The following is a 20,862-nucleotide window of genomic DNA, read 5'->3' as shown; positions in this document are numbered from 1 at the left end:
AGTGGCTGGTTTTGTACTTTCATTCCAGTTAATAAAGTCTTCCATTTAATTCTATTTTCGCACGTGTAGCCTTCTTTTATGGCTTAAAAACTGTAAAATTTTTTAGGTATGAGATCGATGATTTTCCTTTCTCCATTCCGGCATCATCTGAAATTACAGATCTCAGTAATATCATCAACAAGGTGCTTGAAACCAAAAATGGTGAGTTCATGTGTTGGGTTACTTTATTATTTGGGGTCTTAAAATGGTCTCTTGCATAAATAAAACCAAAAGAATAGAAGATTAAATGAGAAAAACAAGTTCTTCCCAGACAAAAAAGTGGTAGGGGTTAGGCGAATTGAAGCTCTCCCTAAAATCAATGTACCCTATGAGAACTTTACCTAACCCCAGAGGTTGGCACCTCCACTCAACGTCCTCTTACCCTAGATAATCCTAGAGAGCCCTATACCTACAAGCCCCTGGCATAGACAGATCCCTCATATATGGGGGCAGATGCAGTATCCATGCAATAAAACTGATTATCCCAGAAACAACACATAATAAAACACTAGACGCAAGTGTCTGGCCCATACATGGCAGGCAATGGGTTTTGAGATATCACATGTATATGAAACCCCACATGGCTACCAGATTCGCCACAACCATAGGAAAGGAGAACTGTGGGATAAAAACACCTGGTCCACCTTTTTATATACTGCACAATGAACCTGTGCCTTAATGGGGAAACGCGCCGCGGTCATGGTGATTTGGAAGCTATATGTTTTCTCTTCTAATTGGTCCCTGTCCTGGCTCCTCCCATTTTGGCAGAGCAGATTCGAACAGGCGTGAAAATACAAAAAGGCGCAACATTTTTTGTACGACTTTTCAAAGCTTTTACTCCAGTTTATTTTTTAAAATACTTTAATGAATTGACCCCTTAATGTTTCTTTCTTTTTAAAGGAATGGTAAAAGGGATTAAGGGACTAAAGGTAGTCACCTATAATTAAACTTGTATGTCTTCTAATGTATAAAACTTGTGTGTGTAAATCTAAAATGTAATTTTCCTATTTTTTTTTTTTCTTGTATATATTAGTTTCCTTGAGAGACATACATGCATCATGTACAGCACACTTGGTTGAACATAATTCCTTTCTCTCAACAGCTAATTGATATTTTCCATATTACAGATGACCACATTCACGTGGAGTTTGACTTCCTCGTCCGGAGCCAGTTTCTGCGGTTGCCGCTTATTAAACATATGGAAGCAGAAGGCATATCGACAGTAGGTGATTCCACTCTGTTCTGGCCTGAAAAAAAAGGATATTCCCATTCTTATATTACTAGGATACGTAATCACTTAATGATCGGTCATGGTCTGAGCTCTGGCTCCCTGTCCGATGCTTAGAATTAGGGGCCATAGGGTTGGTTTAGTGCCGTGTCCCCTTCAGTTGATAAAGGGGTAGATTTATTAGTCAAAAACTCTAGTCATTGAATAAAGTCTTAGTTGATGCTTATGCATCCGTCACCAGGAATCCACTCCAGATCCCAGTGAGTGGCTGAGCGGGCATCCACAGCATCCCTAGGCCACCGTCAGTTATGAAACTGACAGATATGACTAGGAAGTTAGGTGGACTGTGGGTTCTGTGATGGAGCCGGTTGTGCCTTAAGCTTCCATACACATTAGACTAATGTCAGTCAAGCCTGAAAATAGTGACTGGTTTGGCCGACACTGTGTATGGGGGCCTCAGACAATTGAAAATAAGGGGACATATTGGTATGCCATGTCCAATTTTGGTCTGCTGATCCTTCTGTTCTTGCATAGATAAGTCGCCAACCGAATTGTCTCTTGGTCGGTATTGAATGGGCGACTTAGAAGGTGGATAGTGGCAACATTTTGAATCAATGACATTTTTTTTCATATGCTCTTGTATGACACATGGTGCCCATTCATGATTGGGTTTTCTTCCTTTTTTGTGTCTAGTATTTGTTTATTTGCTTTTCCAGCCTTTATTACATTTGCACTTGATTCTGGTTTTAATTTGTGCTTTTTTAAAAGTGAATTGTGTTCCCCTCTGGTGCAGGATTTATGTACAGTACATTATTTTTTTCACTGTTTTGGTGAATTTAGCACAAAATCTAATAGGCAAATCCCTCAAGAAAAAAAAATTGACCCTTATTGCTGTTTAGCACATTACAGAGCAGAATTTGCACTTAGAAACCAATTGTTCTGCTGTTGATATTAGACTGGGGACTGCTTCCCAATCTGCCCATCGTTTTCCAATAGTGGAAACGTTCATTGTAACATAAACCGCCCAAACAGATGAATTGTTAAATATCCAGCCTCTCGTCTTCCTGTTATTTCTAGGAAGAAGTTGTTGAAGTCGAATATGTTGAAAAGATCACAGCTCCACAGCCTGAAGAGTGCATGCTCCACGACGACTGGGTCAGCGCCATAGCAGGAAGTGAAGAGTGGTACGTCGGACATAATTTTGGTTTAGGGTTGTACTCCCTGCGGTGTGGTCATAATTAGGAATCTCTTTATTTTTTATGCTTTAGGATTTTAACTGGTTCTTATGACAAAACATGTAGAATTTGGTCAGTGGAAGGGAAACCACTAATGACCATTGCTGGCCATACTGAAGTTGTCAAAGATGTTGCCTGGATAAAGAAAGGTATGTTTTTAGATATGTAATTGAGCTATTTCCTTAAAGAAATATCCATTTTATTTTCAAACTTTTACATTGAGACCTCTTCCACTGTGACGTTTTAGGCCTAAGCCTCCGGTCAGGTGTTTTTTTGCTGACCTCCCCTTGAAGAAGCACTCTTATCCCATCAAAGTTTTTATACTCATAATATATTGCAGTCATCATATTATATATGCTATGTACTTACAATTGCTCATTTTGCCTTTCTACCCAGGGAATTCTTCTCTTTTCCATTAGATCTATGACATCACAGGATTAAAAACTGACCAGCTGAATCCTTCTAAGCTCTAAGTAGAAACAGGAGGTCAGCTTTCCCTGTATGAGTCATGAGTCACTGCAAAAGACCCTTGAGGGGGAGCAGCTGGGTCAGTAGCTGAAGAGGGGAATGATAAATGCAGGAACAAGAGACTCCCTGTTTCTACATAGAGCAAAGAGAAGCATTAGCTGTGCAGAAAGGCAAAATGAACTATTGTAAGTGCACATGGCTAGATAATGATTTGCAATATATTAATAGGTTAAACACTTTAAGAGTGCTTCTTCAATACTCAAGATAAATTCAGTAAACTCTGTATATTTATGTAAATAGGCATTGTAAGGATTTACTCTCTTTTAGGCTGCTGGTAGTATTTACATAGGCACATAGTTCCTTGGTCAAACAGGGAGGTTTATTGAAATGCATAGTCTTCCAACAGAACAGAAATACAGCCTTTCTTCTGCATAAAGTAATAAAAAATAGAGTCCATACAAAGGCACCTTTTCAGATAAATGTACAGCTGTCTCTCAAGTCCCGTCAGCTAGACTAGAACCAACAGGTCTCTTCACCTCTCCTCCCAGACACAGACGACTGCCTCTCACCTGTTGAGCAATCTAGGATTGTACTCTGCAGCTCGTGACAGAATCCACACTGCTCTGTTCCCCAGCACACTCCACTCTGCTTTATCCAGTAGACTTGACACCCAATGAATCCATTTGCTGGTTTGAGTCAAAAACCTATGCAGATGCCCCCAACGACACCCTGCAAAGTTGGGCTTTAACCCTGTCCTTACCTGGCTTTGCTACATGCCCTCTCCTTCTACCCAAAGTCGAGGACTGGGCACCATCTGCCAACCCACAGTGAACCCTGTCCCACCAAGGCTTGACCACGCTGATATGACATACCTTTTAGGGCTTCCTTTCATCTGGTTTGTAAACTTTATAGTGGCCCTCACCAACCCTTTCCATCACTTCATAGTGCCCTTGCCTCTTGGTGAGAAAACTGTTCCCCACTGTGGGTACCAAGACTCGCACACGATCCCCAGGTTTAAGTTGTTTCACCTGAGTCACCGGACTATGTCTCCTGGATCGTGCCTTGAGAAGGCACTCTTTTACCTGGCCCCTCACTTTGGTTCCATGACACAACAGATCATTATGCTTGGCTAAGTGGGAAAACTGAACCTGGGTTCCTGAATCATGAGGAGCAAAATTTATTGCTCTTACATTTTCCAGGGTACCTTTCAAAGTTAATAAACGGGTTTTCCCATTAACAAAGTTCATTTTAATGTTCATTTTAATCAATACATTTTTGGCATAATAATAATTTTCACAATTGGATGTGTTTAAAAAAAAAAAAATCTTGCTGTGCTGAGATAATCTTATAAATGTGCCCCTGCTGTGTAATGGCTGTGTCTCATCGTGCAGGAACATGGTCTGATCATACCACAGCTCCTGGGCAGGAAGCATAAGAGAGGATACAGACAGGACAGTATGGGATCACAGCTGGTTCTTTTTGTGAGATAAAGCATTTTCATGCCTCTTTGTAAAAATGTTTTACCTCAAAGAATTATTTGTGATCCCCTGCTGTCCTCTCTGTATACTCTTTTTTTTGCTTCCCGCCCAGGAGCTGTGGTGTGATCAGACCATGTCCCTGTACGGTCAGACACAGCCATTACACAGCACACAGCAGGGGCACAATTATAACATTGTCTCAGCACAGGAACATTTCTTTTAAACAAATCCAATCGTGGAAGTTATTATTATTCCAAAATCTGTTGATTTTAGGTAGAAGTCTCCTGTCGCCCAACAATTTTCAATCTATTCTTCTAAACCTTTGAAATTGGGAGAAGCCCTTTAAATGTTGGTGTAAAGTCATGACGTCTTCTCTCTAGACAGCCTGTCGTGTTTGTTGCTGAGTGCATCTATGGACCAGACCGTTCTTCTATGGGAGTGGAATGCAGAGAGGAATAAAGTGAAGGCTCTCCATTGTTGTAGAGGACATGCCGGCAGCGTGGACACCATAGCTGTGGACGGATCAGGCAATAAAGTAAGTGACTATTTTTGGTTTTGATGTAATGGCATAATTTAGCAACATTTTTCAGACCATAAGACGCACCTAGGTTTTAGAGGAGGAAAACAGAAAAAAAAAAGCTGAAGCAAAAAATTTGGTCGATTCTGTACCTAAAAATCCCCCATTCTGGTATATATACAGCTCTGGCAAAAATTAGGAGACCACTGCAACATTTTCTGTTTGTCTCGTTTTTCTCTTTATAGGTATATTTTTGAACAGGGCTGTGGAGTCGGTAAGCCAAACCTGCGACTCCAACTCCTCAATTTCCCTTCCACCAACTCCGACTCCACGACTCCCACATATATTGCTTATATTTAAGTGAAAAATGTATAGTACTACAATGTGAACATCAGACATTTAATCATTTTTATGATCCAATAATCAAGATATTTAGATAGAACATATTATATATTTATTGGAAAACAACTTTAGAACACAAAAAACTGTAGTAAATTGTAAATATGTAATACACTATGTAATATCGATTACATATATACAGTACAGACCAAAAGTTTGGACACACCTTCTCGTTCAAAGAGTTTTCTTTATTTTCATGACTATGAAAATTGTAGATTCACTCTGAAGGCATCAAAACTATGAATTAGCACATGTGGAATTATATACCGTATTTTTCGCTTTATAAGACGCACCTGATTATAAGACGCACCCCCAAATTTGGTGAAGAAAAAAATGTTTTTTTTTATGTTAAATGGAGGTGTGTCTTATAATGCCAGTGTCCACCTTTCAAATCATATACCGTATGTGTCCCTTATCCTGATATTTATATAACCCCCATCCTGGCACATTGCCCCCTTGTGCTGGCACATAGCCCCCCCATCCTATCCTGGATATGGCCCCCTGGTCACTATATGCCCCCCTGCTGGCACACACATGGCCCCCCTCTCTCTATATGCCTCCCTGCTGGTACGCACACGGCCCCCCATCCCTATATTCCCCCTGCTGGCACACATTGTCCCCCGTCCCTATATCCCCCCTGGTGGCATTCACATGGCCCCCCGTCCCTATGTTCCCCCCTGCTGGCACACATTGTCACCCCGGTCCTATAATCCCCCCCTGCTGGCACACATTGTCCCCCCCCTCCATATATTCCCCCCTGCTTCCACACATTGTCTCCCCCCTCCATATATTCCCCCCTACTGGCACACATTGTCCCCCCTCCATATATTCCCCCCTGCTGGCACACATTGTCCCCCCCTCCATATATCCCCCCCCCCATCCCTATATTCTTCCCTGCTACCACACATTGTCGCCCCATCCCTATATTTCCCCCTGCTGTCACACATGGCCCCCGTCCCAATATTTCCCCCTTGCTGGCAAGCACCTGCTAAAATAATAAACAGTTAACTCGCCTACTGATCACTCTTGCTCCCAGCTCTCCCGTGGCTTACCTGTGTCTGTGTCGAGTCTGCTGTCATCCTCCTTCTGCAGGGCGCACGCAGCTGCTGCTCATTCAGGCAGCTCATTGTTGCTACAGGACCTTCCATGATGTGACCAATAGGAGCTGCTCAGCTGCGGACATGTGACTCGCAGTGCACACTGGGAGTCATGTGACCGGAGGTCCTATTGGTCACATCATGCAAAGGCCTGAAGCGATGAGCTGCCTGAATGAGCTGCTGCTGCCGCTCGCCCTGCAGAAGGAGGATGACAGCAGACTCGACTCAGGAAAGCCACTGGGGAGCTGGGAGCAGGAGAGATCATCAGTAGGTAAGTGTCTATAGTGACTGGGGGTGAGTGCAGGCACATGTAATATGCACCGCTCCCCTGTCTACCAACTCGGCGCTATTTCAGCACCAAGGTGATGGACAGCGGGTGCAGTGACTATTACATGAGGCTAATGAGCGGGAGCACAGGACCTCCCGCTGTCTCTGCAGCCCCCATCCAGCCCACCCCAGCCCCCCACTCTATAGCACAGCAGCACACAGATTCGCTTTATAAGACGCACCCCCCACTTTCCCCTAAAATTTGGGGGAACAAAGGTGCGTCTTATAAAGCGAAAAATACGGTAATTAACAAAAAAGTGTGAAACAACTGAAAATATGTGTGTGTATATGTATGTATATAACACACACACACACACACACACATTCATTCCAAATAGAGGCAGTACTCCATAGTTAGTTTTCAAGTGATAGTGAATTTATTAGACCCACATATCAGAGCTCTGATATGTGGGTCTAATAAACTCACTATCACTTGAAAACTAACTATGGAGTGCTGCCTCTATTTGGAATGAATATTGGATGCTGTGGCTGATACTGGACTATTTGCCTGGGGGCCGTGCACCCGAAGCCAAGTACTGTGCGGTTTCTTCTTTTTATCTAAATTTTATATATATATATATATATATATATATATATATAATATATTCACTATGACTTATCTCAGCTAAGACAAAGCCTAGATCCTCAGGCTACATTCACACCATGGGCGTAGCCAGGATCAAACCTGGGGGGGGGGGGGGCATAACCTCATACTGCACACCTCAGCTGCTGCAGAACCTCATACTGCACACCCCCACACTTGAAAATAAAGCCTGCACCTTAAGAAGCCTGCACCTTAAGAAGATGTGGTGATGAATGCAGTCTATTTATTCCAACTATCAATTGATGTTGATGTGTTACTGTGCGTTCTTTTGGGCAGCTATGAGCTGTACCTGACTGGTGCTAAAAAAAAAAAAAAAAGGAGTGTTAGTCTGTGTGCTACCCGGCTTTCATTCTTTTTGGTACGGATAAGATATGATATGGATAGACAGATATGGATAGAGCAGATTTCTTTTTTTCAAATATTTTTATTGGATTTTTTTCAAATTTTTATCAAGGGAAGAAGGGGAGAAACAAAGGGAGAAGGGAAATACATTAAAATTTAGAGAACTCCATTCTTTAGAATTAGAATGAGAAAAGACATTTAGTCTGTTACATACATTTTAACAAAATCAATGTATTGTATTATTAAGATAAATTGAACATACCTGCCAATCCAGAACTAGGTTCTAACACAGACTTGCAAGGACATAGAAGTTGTATTAAATCAATGCAAATTTTTCATTCCAAGTATTCCATTTCATATGATATTTGGAAAGAGAATTATTATTGAAGGCTAGTCTTCTTTCAATTGAACTTTGAGTGCTTAATTTTTGTAGTTTATCTTTAAAGGGAATCTGTCACCCCTTTTTTGAGATATCATATAATGATATCATTCAATTGTGTGTCACATAAGGATTCTCTTAGTACTTTTGCTCCCCCCTGACCCCGCACCTTTCATGCATAAATACCTTTTTTATATCAGTTCAGATGTATGTAAACTGCCGCTGTCCGGTCCGCTGGGCGGGGCTTATTCACCTGCTCCCCCCTCCCTGTCTTTCTCTACGTATTTCTTGTGTAGAGCGAGACAGGAAGGGGGGGAGCAGGTGAATAAGCCCCGCCCATCAGACCGGACCGTGGCAGTTTACATACATCTGAACCGATATAAAAAAGGTATTTATGCATGAAAGGTGCGGGGTCAGGGGGAAGCAAAAGTACTAAGAGAATCCTTATGTGACACACAATTGAATGATATCATTACATGATATCTCAAAAAAGGGGTGACAGATTCCCTTTAAAGTCGGGGACATCAGATTTTTTCCACCATTGTGCAAGTGAAGTTTTGACTACTAAGAAGATGTGTATCAAAATATATTTGATCGAGGGGATAGTGCCTTCAAGATCTAAGGATAGTAGCACCATCTGAGGAGATATTATAATTCTACTAGATTATGGCCCGATGCTATCGCATCGGGAGGATTCCATAGCATCACACCTCTTGCCATGTTAACCCTCAACACACACACTCCTCTCACCTTTCACCATCTCCACTCACTCTTTCACTCCACATACGACCCCTTCTCTCACTCCGTCTCTCATACTCACGCCGTCATCGCCGCTGCTCCACGATCCCCGACATCTTCTTCCGCCGGCGCCATCCTGGATCCAGACGTTGTCCACGCCGGCAACATGTTCTTCCGGCGACGCCATCTTGAGTATCGTGAAATCCCGCGATATTCAAGATGGCGTCGCCGGAAGAACATGTCGCCGGCGTGGACGACGTCGGGATCCACAATGGCGTCGGCGAAATCTCGCGAGTTTTCGCCGACGCCATTTTGGATCCCGACGTCGTCCTCGCCGGCGACATGTTCTTGCGGCGACGCCATCTTGACTATCGTGGGATTTCGCCAATCCAAAATAGCGTCGCCGCAGGAACATGTCGCCGCCGTGGATGCGGTCGGGATCCAAAATGGCGTCGGCGAAATCTCGCGAGATTTCGCCGACGCCATTTTGGATCCCGACATCCTCCATGCCGGCGACATGTTCTTGCGGCGACACCATCTTGACTATCGCTGGATTTCGCCGATCCAAAATGGCATCGCCGCAAGAACATGTCGCCGGCATGGAGGACGTCTGGATCCAGGATGGCGGGGATCGTGGATCAGCGGCGATGACGGCGTGAGTATGAGAGACGGAGTGAGAGAAAGGGTCGTATGTGGAGTGAAAGAGTGAGTGGACGTGAGTGGAGATGGTGAAAGGTGAGAGGAGTGTGTGTGTTGAGGGTTAACATGGAAAGAGGCGTGCGGTGACGTCACCGGTTACAACTGGACGGAAGTTGTTACAACCGGAAGCTGCTTAGGGCATTTATTATTATAGATTATCGGTTAAAGTATTGATATGCGCTTTAACCTCTCTAAAGATTTTTAGCCTAGGGCAGCTCCAGAATATATGACGTAGAGTCCCCTTTTCCTCACAACCTCTCCAACAGCTTGAGGAGATTTCAGAGTTAATATGTGATAATCTCGTTGGTGTATAATACCACCTATTGAGAACCTTGTGAAAGGATTCTTGTAAGGCCATAGCTATGGTTGCCCTATAAGGATGCTTAATGGCGTATTCCCATTGTTCCGATTGGATTTCAATGTGTAAGTCTAGTTCCCATCGTTTCATATAGTTATTCCTAATGAAGGAAGTATCATTGTTAAATCGTGAATATATACTTTTTATGCTCCATTTAGTCTTATGGTTGGGGTTGGATAATAATGTAGACATCATTTCCAGATTTATAGCTCTGTTTTGTAAAAACCTCTGGATACTTTCCTTACACCTGAAAAATGTAAAGATCTCAGATAAGGGCATTTGAAATTTATTCTTAATCTCCTTAAAGGGTATAATCGTCTGACCATCACATAGGTCTCCCACTTTCTTTATATTTGCTTCAGACCAGGAGCTTGGAATTGAAAATGTATACATTTCAGCTAGTAGGGATAGGGGAAAAGCTCTAATCCTGTCCCTCTTATGAAGTCCTTTTTTTATCTTTGTTAAATTTTTCCAGGCTGCCAGAATGGCCTGGAATATTGGGTTAGGGTGTTCTCCGCTGAGTCCCCATAAGGTGGTGAAGAAAAACCGTCTGTATGGAATCATATCTCATTGTGCCTTTTCTAGGTCTACCCATGCTGGAGGAGTGCGCTCTTTAAACCAAGTTTGGCTCATTTTCATTAGTATCGCTTGGTAATATGCCCAAGCATTAGGTAAAGCGAGTCCTCCATTCTCTTTTGATTTGTAGATTATATCTGCTGCGATCCTTGCTTTTTTGTTTTTCCACACAAACAATTTAATTAGGTTTTGGATTTTTGTTATGAAAGAAATCTGTATATCTAATGGTATGGTTCTGAATAGATAGAGTATTTTTAGTAGAATAAATACTTTAACCACAAAAAATTTTCCCCATGAATGTTAAGTCTAAGGTTTTGAATCTCGAGAAATTTTTGGTAATATCCCCAATATTGGTAGGAATAATTGATTGGAACTTATTAGTTAAAGTAATACCCAAATAACTGATCTCTTTTTGTTCCCATATGAAGTTTGTCTGTTTTTTTATTTCTGCTATCATTGTATTTCTTAGGTTAAACTGCATTATTTTGGATTTGGTAGCATTAATTTTGAAGTAAGACACTATTGAAAATTGTTCTAGTATCAGTGTCAAGGTCTTAAGTGATACCACTGGGTCAGATATTGTTACAACAAGATCGTCAGCGAGCAAATTTATCTTGTGCTGGCGTTGCTGTGTTTTAATCCCAGATATAGAGGCATTTGCTCTCATTTTTTCAGCTAGTGGTTCAACTGCTAGGGCGAATAGTAAGGGTGACAGAGGGCATCCTTGCCTTGTGCCGTTTGAAATGCGGAATTGTTTAGAGAGGTGATTGTTCAAATAGATTTTTGCGTTGGGTTCCGAATACAAGGAGAAGATGGAGGAGATGAATTTATTGTCAAAGCCAAATTTTGTTAGGCCTGTTTTGAGGTACTGCCAATTCAGCCTGTCAAAGGCTTTCTCTGCATCTAAACTCACTAATAGGGAGGGGATATTTGATGATTTGATTAATGATATTTATAACCCGCCCAGTCCCGTCCGAGGCCTGTCTTCCTGATCTGAATCCCAACTGGTCATCTTTAACTAAATGGGGCATGATATTCTTTAGTCGTTTTGCGATTATTTTGGAGTATATTTTGATGTGAAATGGGCCTGTAGTCTTGAACTGTTTCCATGTCTCCCTTTTTTTTTGGTATCATTATAATGGCCGCTTCCAGCATTTCGTTAGAGAATGTGCCTATAGACGAGGTATGGTCAAAAAGGCACTTTAAGTGTGGGGAAATTGATTCTGAAAAAAACTTAAAATTTTCATTAATAAACCCATCTGGGCCCGGGGATTTCAATGGTTTAAGCTTAGTTATTGTGTCTGAAATCTCTTTGGTAGTGAAAGATGAGATTAATGTTTTCAAATCTAAAGAGTCTATATGCGGAAGGTCCAGATCCTTAAGAAAAGAGTCTATGTCTGATTGAGTAGGAGTTAAAGTGTCAGGGTCTTGCTTTAAATTATATAATTTGATAAAGAAGTCAGCAAAAACCTCCGCAATATCAGAAGGATGAAATTTGGAATCACCTGACGCATTTTTGATCCTAGTTATCCTTCTATGTACCCGTTCCTGTTTTAGTTTAGATAACATGTATTTGGTCGGTTTGTTTGTTGATGAACACGCGTTGGATTTCGAGGCTCAGATAATTGAATCATATTCAGTAATGATTTCCTCTTTAAGTGCCTGTCTTAATTTTAGTAATTCTAGATGGATCTCGTGTGAAGGTTGATCAAGCTTATTTTGTTGGTCTTCCTTAATTTTGATCTGGGATTATAAGTCTAAAATTTTAGCTCTTTTCCCTTTCTTGTATCTGGCCGAAAGTTGTATCATACATCCTCTTAAAACGGCCTTGTGTGCTTGCCATAAGGTGAATGGATCAGTATCATGTGAGGAATTTTCTTTAACCCCTTAACAACCGCCGATACGCCTTTTAACGGTGGTAGTTAAGGGTACTAAAACCACAGCGCCGTTAATTCACGGCGCTGTGATTTAAGTGAATAGCGCCCCCCAGTGTCAGATTTTCTGCCAGGGGTAGCCGAGACCCCAGAGAACATGAATCGGTCGGTTTTTACCAACCCGGCTTTTGCGATCGCCATTATTAACCCTATAACGCCGACCACAAAAAAAAAAGCCGCGATTATGCATTAAATTTCTCTTTCCTCTGATGTGATCGCACATCAGAGGAGAGAGAAACAGGGTCCCCGATTCCCCCCCCCCCCACTCCGTCCCCTCCCGGTGGTCCCACGTCCCGCCGGCGTCCTCCGATGGGCGCCGCCATCTTGAAAATGGCGGGCGCCGGCTGGCAGATTCCATTCAGTATTTTGATCTCTATGATAAACGATCATAGTGAGCAAAATAAAAAATTATATAGACAAACCTAATGAAATAAAGAAAATATTTTTTTTTTCAGTTTTCCATTAGGGTTAGGGTTGGGCTAGGGTTAGGGTTGGGCTAGGGTTAGGGTAGGGTTAGGGTTGAGCTAGGGTTAGAATTAGGGTTAGGGCGAACTAGGATTAGGGTTAGAATTAGGGTTAGGGTTTGGGTTAGGGGTGTGTTGGGGTTAGGGTTGGAGCAAGAATTGAGGGGTTTCCACTATTTACCAACTTTGGGGGTCTAAAAATTGGGGTCTGAAAAAATCACTTTTGTGGAAATAAAAGACTTTTTATTTTCACGGCTCTACGTTATAAACTTCTGTGAAGCACTTGAAGGTTCAAAGTGCTCACCACACATCTAGATAAGTTCCTTTAATGGGTCTAGTTTCCAAAATGGGGTCACTTGTTGGGGGTTTCCACTGTTTAGGCCCATCAGGGGCTCTGCAAATGCAACATGATGCCCGCAGACCATTCCATCAAAGTCTGCATTCCAAAATGGCACTCCTTCCCTTCCAAGCTCTCCCATGCGCCCAAACAGTGGTTCCCCCCCACATATGGGGTATCAGCGTACTCAGGACAAATCGCACAATAACTGTGGGGGTATGATTTCTCCTGTTACCCTTGTAAAAATAAAAATTTTGGGGCGAAAAGATCATTTTTGTGGAAAAAAAATGGATTTCTTATTTTCACGGCTCTACGTTATAAACTTCTGTGAAGCACTTGAAGGTTCAAAGTGCTCACCACACATCTAGATAAGTTCCTTAATGGGTCTAGTTTACAAAATGGGGTCACTTGTTGGAGTTTTCCGCTGTTTAGGCACATTAAGGGCTCTCCGAACGCAACATGGCATCCGATCTCAATTCCAGCCAATTCTGAGTTGAAAAAGTCAAACGGCTCTCCATCCCTTGCGAGCTCTGCCGTGTGCTGAAAAAGTGGTTTACCCCCACATATGGGGTATCGGCGTATTCAGGAGAAATTGTACAACAAATTTTGTGTTGATTTTCTCTTTTAACACTTGTGAAAATAAAAAAAAATTGGTTCTGAAGTAAATTTTTTGCAAAAAAAAGTTAAATGTTAATTTTTTCCTTCCACATTGCTTTAGTTCCTGTGAAGCACTTAAAGGGTTAATAAACTTCTTGAATGTGGTTTTGAGCACCTTGAGGGGTCTAGTTTTTAGAATGGTGCCACTTTTGTGTATTTTCTGTCATGTACACCCCTCAAAATGACTTTAAATATGATGTGGTCCCTAAAAAAATGGTTTTGTAAATTTTGTTGTAAAAATGAGAAATCGCTGGTCAACTTTTAACCCTTATAACTTCGTAACAAAAAAAAATTTTGCTTCCAAAATTGTGCTGATGTAAAGTAGACATGAGGGAAATGTTATTTATTAAGAAATTTGTGTGACACATCTCTCTGATTTAAGGGCATAAAAATTTAAAGTTTTAAAATTGCAAAATTTTCAAAATTTTCGCCATATTTCCGTTTTTTTTTCATAAATAAACACAAGTCTTATCGAAGAAATTTTACCACTAACATGAAGTACAATATGTCACGAAAAAAGTCTCAGAATCAGTGGGATCCATTAAAGCGTTCCAGAGTTATAACCTCATAAAGGGACAGTGGTCAGAATTGTAAAAATTGGCCTGGTCATTAAGCTGCAAACTGGCTCTGTCGCTAAGGGGTTAAAGTAGTTGTTTATAGTGTTCCCGATTATCTCCTTGTATTCCGGTATTTTAAGAAGAGTTAGATTGGTTCTCCAGAGAAACATGTTCTCTGTTGGGGCCCCTAATATAAATTCCCCCAAAACTGGGGAGTGGTCCGAAAATGGTTTATTTTAATATTTCTATTTTTTAAAATTTAGGGAAAAAATGTTGGTCAAAAATTAATCTATCCTAGATGACGTTTTGTGAACATCTGAGTAATGTGTGAATTCTTTCGATGTTGAGTTAAGGCAGCAAAAAACATTGAATAGTTTGTGTTGAGTGATCCAGTTATTTAGGGTACGGGCTAGGTGACGTACAGAGGACGATGAATCCATGTGTCCGTCTGGCACTATATTGAAGTCGCCCACTATCACCAATTCCCCCCTCTTCATCTCATCTATCTTTTTTATAATCCTGTTAAAAAAGGGGAGTTGTCTCTTGTTAGGAGCATATATGTTGACAATTGTGCATATTTTGAAGTTTAATTTGCAGATCAATACGTGAAACCTCCCTTGTGGATCAATCTCCTCACTAATGAATAGAAATGGAACATCTTTGTTTACAATGGTGATGATCCCTGCCTTTTTTTTTGTCCCTAGGCGACTTGTACATATGGGGGTAATGTTTATGTTGAAAAAAAGGATGACCCTCTCTAGTCAATTTAACTTCTTGCAGACAGATGACATCAGCCTGTGTCTGTTTTATCTCCTTCCATGCGGCATATCTTTTGTATGGACTATTTAAGCCCTGAACATTAAATGATAGAATTTTAATTTTCATTTTAATTATCTAAGTCCTTACAAACTTTAGTTTCTTATCCGGCTACCGGCAGTCTATATTAATTTTTAGAACTTCAAATCTAAATAACCAAGTTTAACCAATAAAACAATAACAAAATAAGTTTAATTCAGTAAATTTAACAGAGTTCCCCTGAAGGATCTCACCAACTGTGAAATATCCCCCACAGAAAGGAGAGGAGTAAGAAAACAAAAAGTTGTGACGAAGGACCTACACAGCCACCTCATCGTGTAGGATGGCTGGAGCAGAAAGTCGAGTCCTGAAGGGTAGAATTTCCAAATAGTCATCCCTTATCTTTGTAAGGTCGTTGTTCTCTAAGAAAGTGCACGAAGTCCTGTCCCTCCGCCACTGTAATCAACGGGATAATTTTACCCTGGTGCATGACTAACAATTTAGTGGGAAAACCCCATCTATACGAGGTTCCCATATCTCTAAGCTTAGTTGTGACCTCTCGAAAAGCTTTCCTTGCGTCCATCGTAGCCTTTGAGAAGTCTGAAAAAAATTTTATGTTGTTATGAGGAGGCGGAAATGAGCCCTCCTCTCTTATAAATTTCAGAAATTGCTCTTTTGTCTGGAAAAAATGGAGACGCAGAATCGTGTCTCTCGGTTTGTCAGCGGGAATGCCTCTTGGGCGAGGCAATCTGTGGATCCTATCTACGGTAAGTTGGAGCTCAGTCAGGGAGGGAACTGCCCTTTTAAATAAGGTTTTAACATACTCTGCCAGTTCATCTTGCAAGACATTTTTGGGAATTTCCCTGACTTTTATGTTGTTTCTTCTATTTCTATCCTCCAGATCTGTTAGTTTTAATCTCAAGGATAGAACTTCTTCCCTTAACTCCGGATTTTCTTTTGCAATAGAATCTGACCTGTGTTCAACTTTTGCAATTCACGCTTCATTACCTTCGAACCTTTTGGTAAATCCTTTACATACTTCCTGTAGTGAGTCTCAAATCCCAGTCTGATAGACTCAGTGAGAGCTTTACAGAAATTGGCTATAAAACCTTCCGTAGCTAACTTTTTCTGATTTTAAGAAATTATCAAAATTGACTGGGTTGGATGGAGGGTCTACCAAATACAAAGACTCCAGACAACCTTTGTTAGGTTGTGGTTTAGTTGGACTATCAGTAGGAGAGGCATTGTGAGACACATTATTTTCTCCTGTGTTACCCTCCCCTGACCCCTTTCTCTTCTGTGATTGGGAGCTGTCCATCATTTTCCCCCTGTGAGGCCTGCTCCTCAAATAGGGACTCTGTCGATTTAGCAGTTTGTAAGGGACATCGGGTCTCACTATGGGACTCAGAACTCGAAGACCTATGATCCAGTGTCTCTTGTAACTCTTTACTGTTTGATATTATAGAGGGAAGGTTAGCTGTAATATTCCCATTCTTTATAGGGGATTTAAACCTAAAAGAGCTAACAGAGTTCCGAGGTCCCGAAGCTTATTTCATATTAGGAGGGTCTCTAGTTCTTTGAGCCCTGATGGTGGATGAGTCTCCTGTTTTGAAAGATTTGGTCTTTACAGACCCAGCTTCCATTTGTAAATATCGTCCGATATATTCCTTGGAGAGTCTGGGAAATGGCTGTAAATAAAACAACCAGAATAAGGCTGAACGAAATAGGTTTGCCCAGCACTTATAACTGGTTGTTTGTTTCTAAGTCAATTACTCCTTTATGATGTCACTAATTTATAGAATTACTTACGCAGAGTAAAGTTTTTAAATAATGGAAGTTAGGTAGTAAAAAACCACCGGTCATCAGGATATTCTTAGTGTGTTTGTGGAAGGCACTCATATGAGATTAGAATGAACAATACAACTATTACCTGTGGTCAATACTGTTGAAGTTATATACACTAGGGCCAGGGAAGTTCAAGTCAAAGAGGTGCTCCCAGGCAACTTGCAATACTTAGGTAGCTATTGATTACAATAAGTATTGCTAATGTCATGTAAATTAGGTTCAAGCAATCAGATGGCAACAAGTTTCTGTCAGTTGTGAGTGCAGTGTTCACTAGTTAGGTTAAAGCGTTATCCAAAGCTTAATAGTGTAGCAAGTGAAGAGGTGTCAATAGGATGCTTAGATCCCTATATAGCTTATAATCCTTCCTATTGTCCTCAGGTGTTAATATTCTTTCTATTGATCCAGGTCCTTTCACAACACCCAAGTTCTTCCAGGCACAGGGTCACCAGATAGACAGGGGTACAAAGCACACTCCTACCCGATACTCAATGCAGTAGGATAATATATAATAATGTTTCCTGTGATAGTACTTTCCCTGTTGTGCCCACAAGGGATCAGTCTGGCATCCCTCTCTCCCCTCAGCAGCGGCTGCACGGCCAAAACTCACCGCCCGCTCTGTATTAAGCCAGCGCCGGTTATCTTCTTTCTATGGACCCGACTTGCGGTGTTGCCTCCTGTTACTGTGATGTCCGCTTCACAGCTGCAGTGATGAGGTGAGCGGTCCGCTCCCCCTCTCTCCGTTGGTTCTTCGCCTCTCTTCCGCACTCCTCTTCAGTAGGTGGATTCTGGTTTTGCCGCTTCACTTTCCCACCTACCGATGATGGCTGGAATAGGCCCCGCCCACTGATGACGGTGGGAATAGGCTCCGCCCGCGATAACGCCGTGAATAGGCACCGCCCACCGATGACGGTGGGAATAGGCTCCACCCACTAGCCGTTCACCTCCGGTTTGTTCACCGTGCTTCAGCTGGATGACTGTGTCTTCTCTCACCGTGGGGTTGGCTTCCCTTCTGCTCCTGGGACATGCAATGCAGACCGCTCCTGCCACCTCTGTGTGAGGTAACACTTCAGCTGTTACTGAGGCGTTTCCCACCTTTTCTGCTGCCTTTTATCGCTAATGTCTAGAGGCTGTATTTTTCAGAATATCCACTCAAATTCTTCAAAAATAGGGTCAATTGATCCTGGCATGTGCTTGAATAATTTCCTCAGGAATTTTTGTGTGAATGACCGCTATTGTGCTTGTAAGGTCGCTTTGTTGAGGTAGCTGTGCAGGAGCTCAGCGCTGAAGCTGCCACCATCCCTCAGCGCTCAAGCCACGCCCCTCGATAGAGCAGATTTCTAATCTGCTTTTGCTATTAAAAACATTATCTATGAGCTCAAAAACCTTTCAGGTGATGCGTTTTTTTTAAAAGCTGATCGGCTTTTGCAGCTGAAAAACGTATTCTCAAATAACGCAGGAAAAACGCTGTGTGTGAATGTAGCCTTAGATCAGGAATAGAACAGCCATTTATAGGACATTTCATAACTTTCCCAAATTCCTATGAAAAAATATTCAGCACGTTCTGTATTGAACTACTGTACCCAATGTATTATATATTTTAGGAGTCGGTCCATTTTATACCGACTCCGACTCCACCAAAATGAGCTCCGACTCCACAGCCCTGTTTTTGAGTAAAATGTAAATTGCTCTTTTATTCTATAAACTACTGACAACATCTTCAGACTTCCAAGCACTAAATTTTGTATTTCTTTTCAGAAAATGAGAAATGGTCAAAATAACAAAAAAAAATGCAGTCCGTGCAGACCTCAAATAATGCTAAGAAAACAAGTTCATAATCATTTAGAAACAACAATACTAATGTTTTAACTCAGGAAGAGTTCAGAAATCAATATTTTGTGGAATAACCATGATTTTTAATCCCAGCCTTCATGCATCTTGGCATGCTTTCCACCAGTCTCTCACACTGCTTTTGGGTACTTGTGCCACTCCTGGTACAAAAATGTAAGCAGTTCTTCTTTGTTTGATGGCTTGTGACTATCCATCTTCCTCTCGATTACAGTGCCGGCAAAAAAAATCTTTACAAGTTCAATGAAACCACAAAATCTTAATATTCAAGTGTTTTATTGTGGATATTTTATTACAATTAGTATTTTGTCATGTCACCCTTACATTTTATCACCATCTGCAGTCGTTTAGGCATGGATTCAGCAAGGCTGGCTAAGTATATGGAGTCCATGTTTACCCACAGTTAGTGTTGAGCATTCCGATACCGCAAGTATCGGGTATCGGCCGATACTTGCTGTATCGGAATTCCGATACCGACTTCCGATATTTTTTCAATATCGGAATTCGGCATCGGAATCGGAAGTTCAGTTGATTGACGGCCTGACGTCATCATGATGCGCGGTGTGTGCGCATCATGATGCGCCGTCATTTCGGGCCTTCCGGGGGTCTCTGCCGGCCTGCCGGGGGGCTGTGCCGGCCTGCCGGGGGGCTGTGTGGACTGCCCGGGGTCTGTACCGGACTGCCGGGGGGCTGTGCCGGCCTGCCGGTGGTCTGTGCACCCTGTGGGGGTCTGTACCGGCCTGCCGGGGGGCTGTGCCGGCCTGCCGGGGGGCTGTGCTGATGTCCGGGGGTCTGTGCAAGCATCGTCCGATGGGACTACAAGTCCCATCGGGCGATGCCTGCTACCATGACAGTGATTGACACATTAGCCAATGATGGGACAGTAGTAGTCCCATCATCCGGCTAATGTGTTAAATGTTAAAAAAAAAAAAAAAAAAAACTACATACATACTACATGCTACATACATACTACATATATACTACATACATACTACATACATGCTACATACATACTGCATGCTACATACATACTACATACATACTACATACATACTACATGCATGCTACATACATACTACATGCATGCTACATACATACTACATGCATGCTACATACATACCACATACATACTACATGCTACATACATACTACATATATACTACATACATACTACATACAGGCTACATACATACTGCATGCTACATACATACTACATATATACTACATACATACTACATACATACCACATACATACTACATGCTACATACATACCACATATATACTACATACATACAATACATTCATACAATACATACATAGACATACAGTACATATAACATAGAGTAACATACTTACCAATACTTGTCACATTGTTCCCCGAAGCCATTGTCTATTCCGGGATAAATATTAACATAACAAACCACAAAAATACTCACCCACGATCCGAAGCAGTCCACGAGTGTGTCCCACGACGATCTTGGGTAGAGAACTGCAGCGTCAGATGATGCTGCCGTTCTCTACGGGCTGCAGGAATCCAATGACGGAAGGTAGGTATCCTTCCGCACTGTATTCCTCCGCCACTTAAAAAAAAAAAGTCCCTAGTCTCACTTTATGCCATTGCTGTGTGGGAATTTCCACGTATTGTATGTATGTAGTATATATGTGGTATGCATGTAGTATGTATGTAGTATGTATGTAGCATGCATGTAGTATGTATGTAGCATGCATGTAGTTTGTATGTAGTATGTATGTAGTATGTATGTAGTATATATGTAGTATGAATGTAGTATATATGTAGTATGTATGTAGCATGTAGTATGTAGCATGCATGTAGTATATATGTAGTATGTATGTAGCATGTAGTATGTAGCATGCATGTAGTATATATGTAGTATGTATGTAGCATGTAGTATGTATGTAGCATGCATGTAGTATATATGTAG

General features: G+C 41.6%; 1 protein-coding gene across 1 annotated transcript in view; it reads left to right on the top strand.

The window, feature by feature from the left end:
* Window positions 1-20,862, top strand: part of WDR12 (WD repeat domain 12) — a 33,691-nt gene that overhangs the window by 2,485 nt on the left and 10,344 nt on the right. The window contains exons 2-6 of the mRNA XM_073551529.1: window positions 107-201; window positions 1,167-1,261; window positions 2,345-2,451; window positions 2,536-2,651; window positions 4,829-4,983. Of these exons, the coding sequence (XP_073407630.1) occupies window positions 107-201; window positions 1,167-1,261; window positions 2,345-2,451; window positions 2,536-2,651; window positions 4,829-4,983 (568 nt within the window). The remainder of the gene's footprint in view (window positions 1-106; window positions 202-1,166; window positions 1,262-2,344; window positions 2,452-2,535; window positions 2,652-4,828; window positions 4,984-20,862) is intronic.

The sequence above is a fragment of the Dendrobates tinctorius genome, unplaced genomic scaffold (assembly GCF_039654945.1).
Source record: "Dendrobates tinctorius isolate UK_male_01 unplaced genomic scaffold, ASM3965494v1 ptg000177l, whole genome shotgun sequence".
Classification (NCBI taxonomy): domain Eukaryota; kingdom Metazoa; phylum Chordata; class Amphibia; order Anura; family Dendrobatidae; genus Dendrobates; species Dendrobates tinctorius.
Note: the sequence above shows the minus strand (reverse complement) of the source record. Positions and strands in the feature narration are given on the sequence as shown.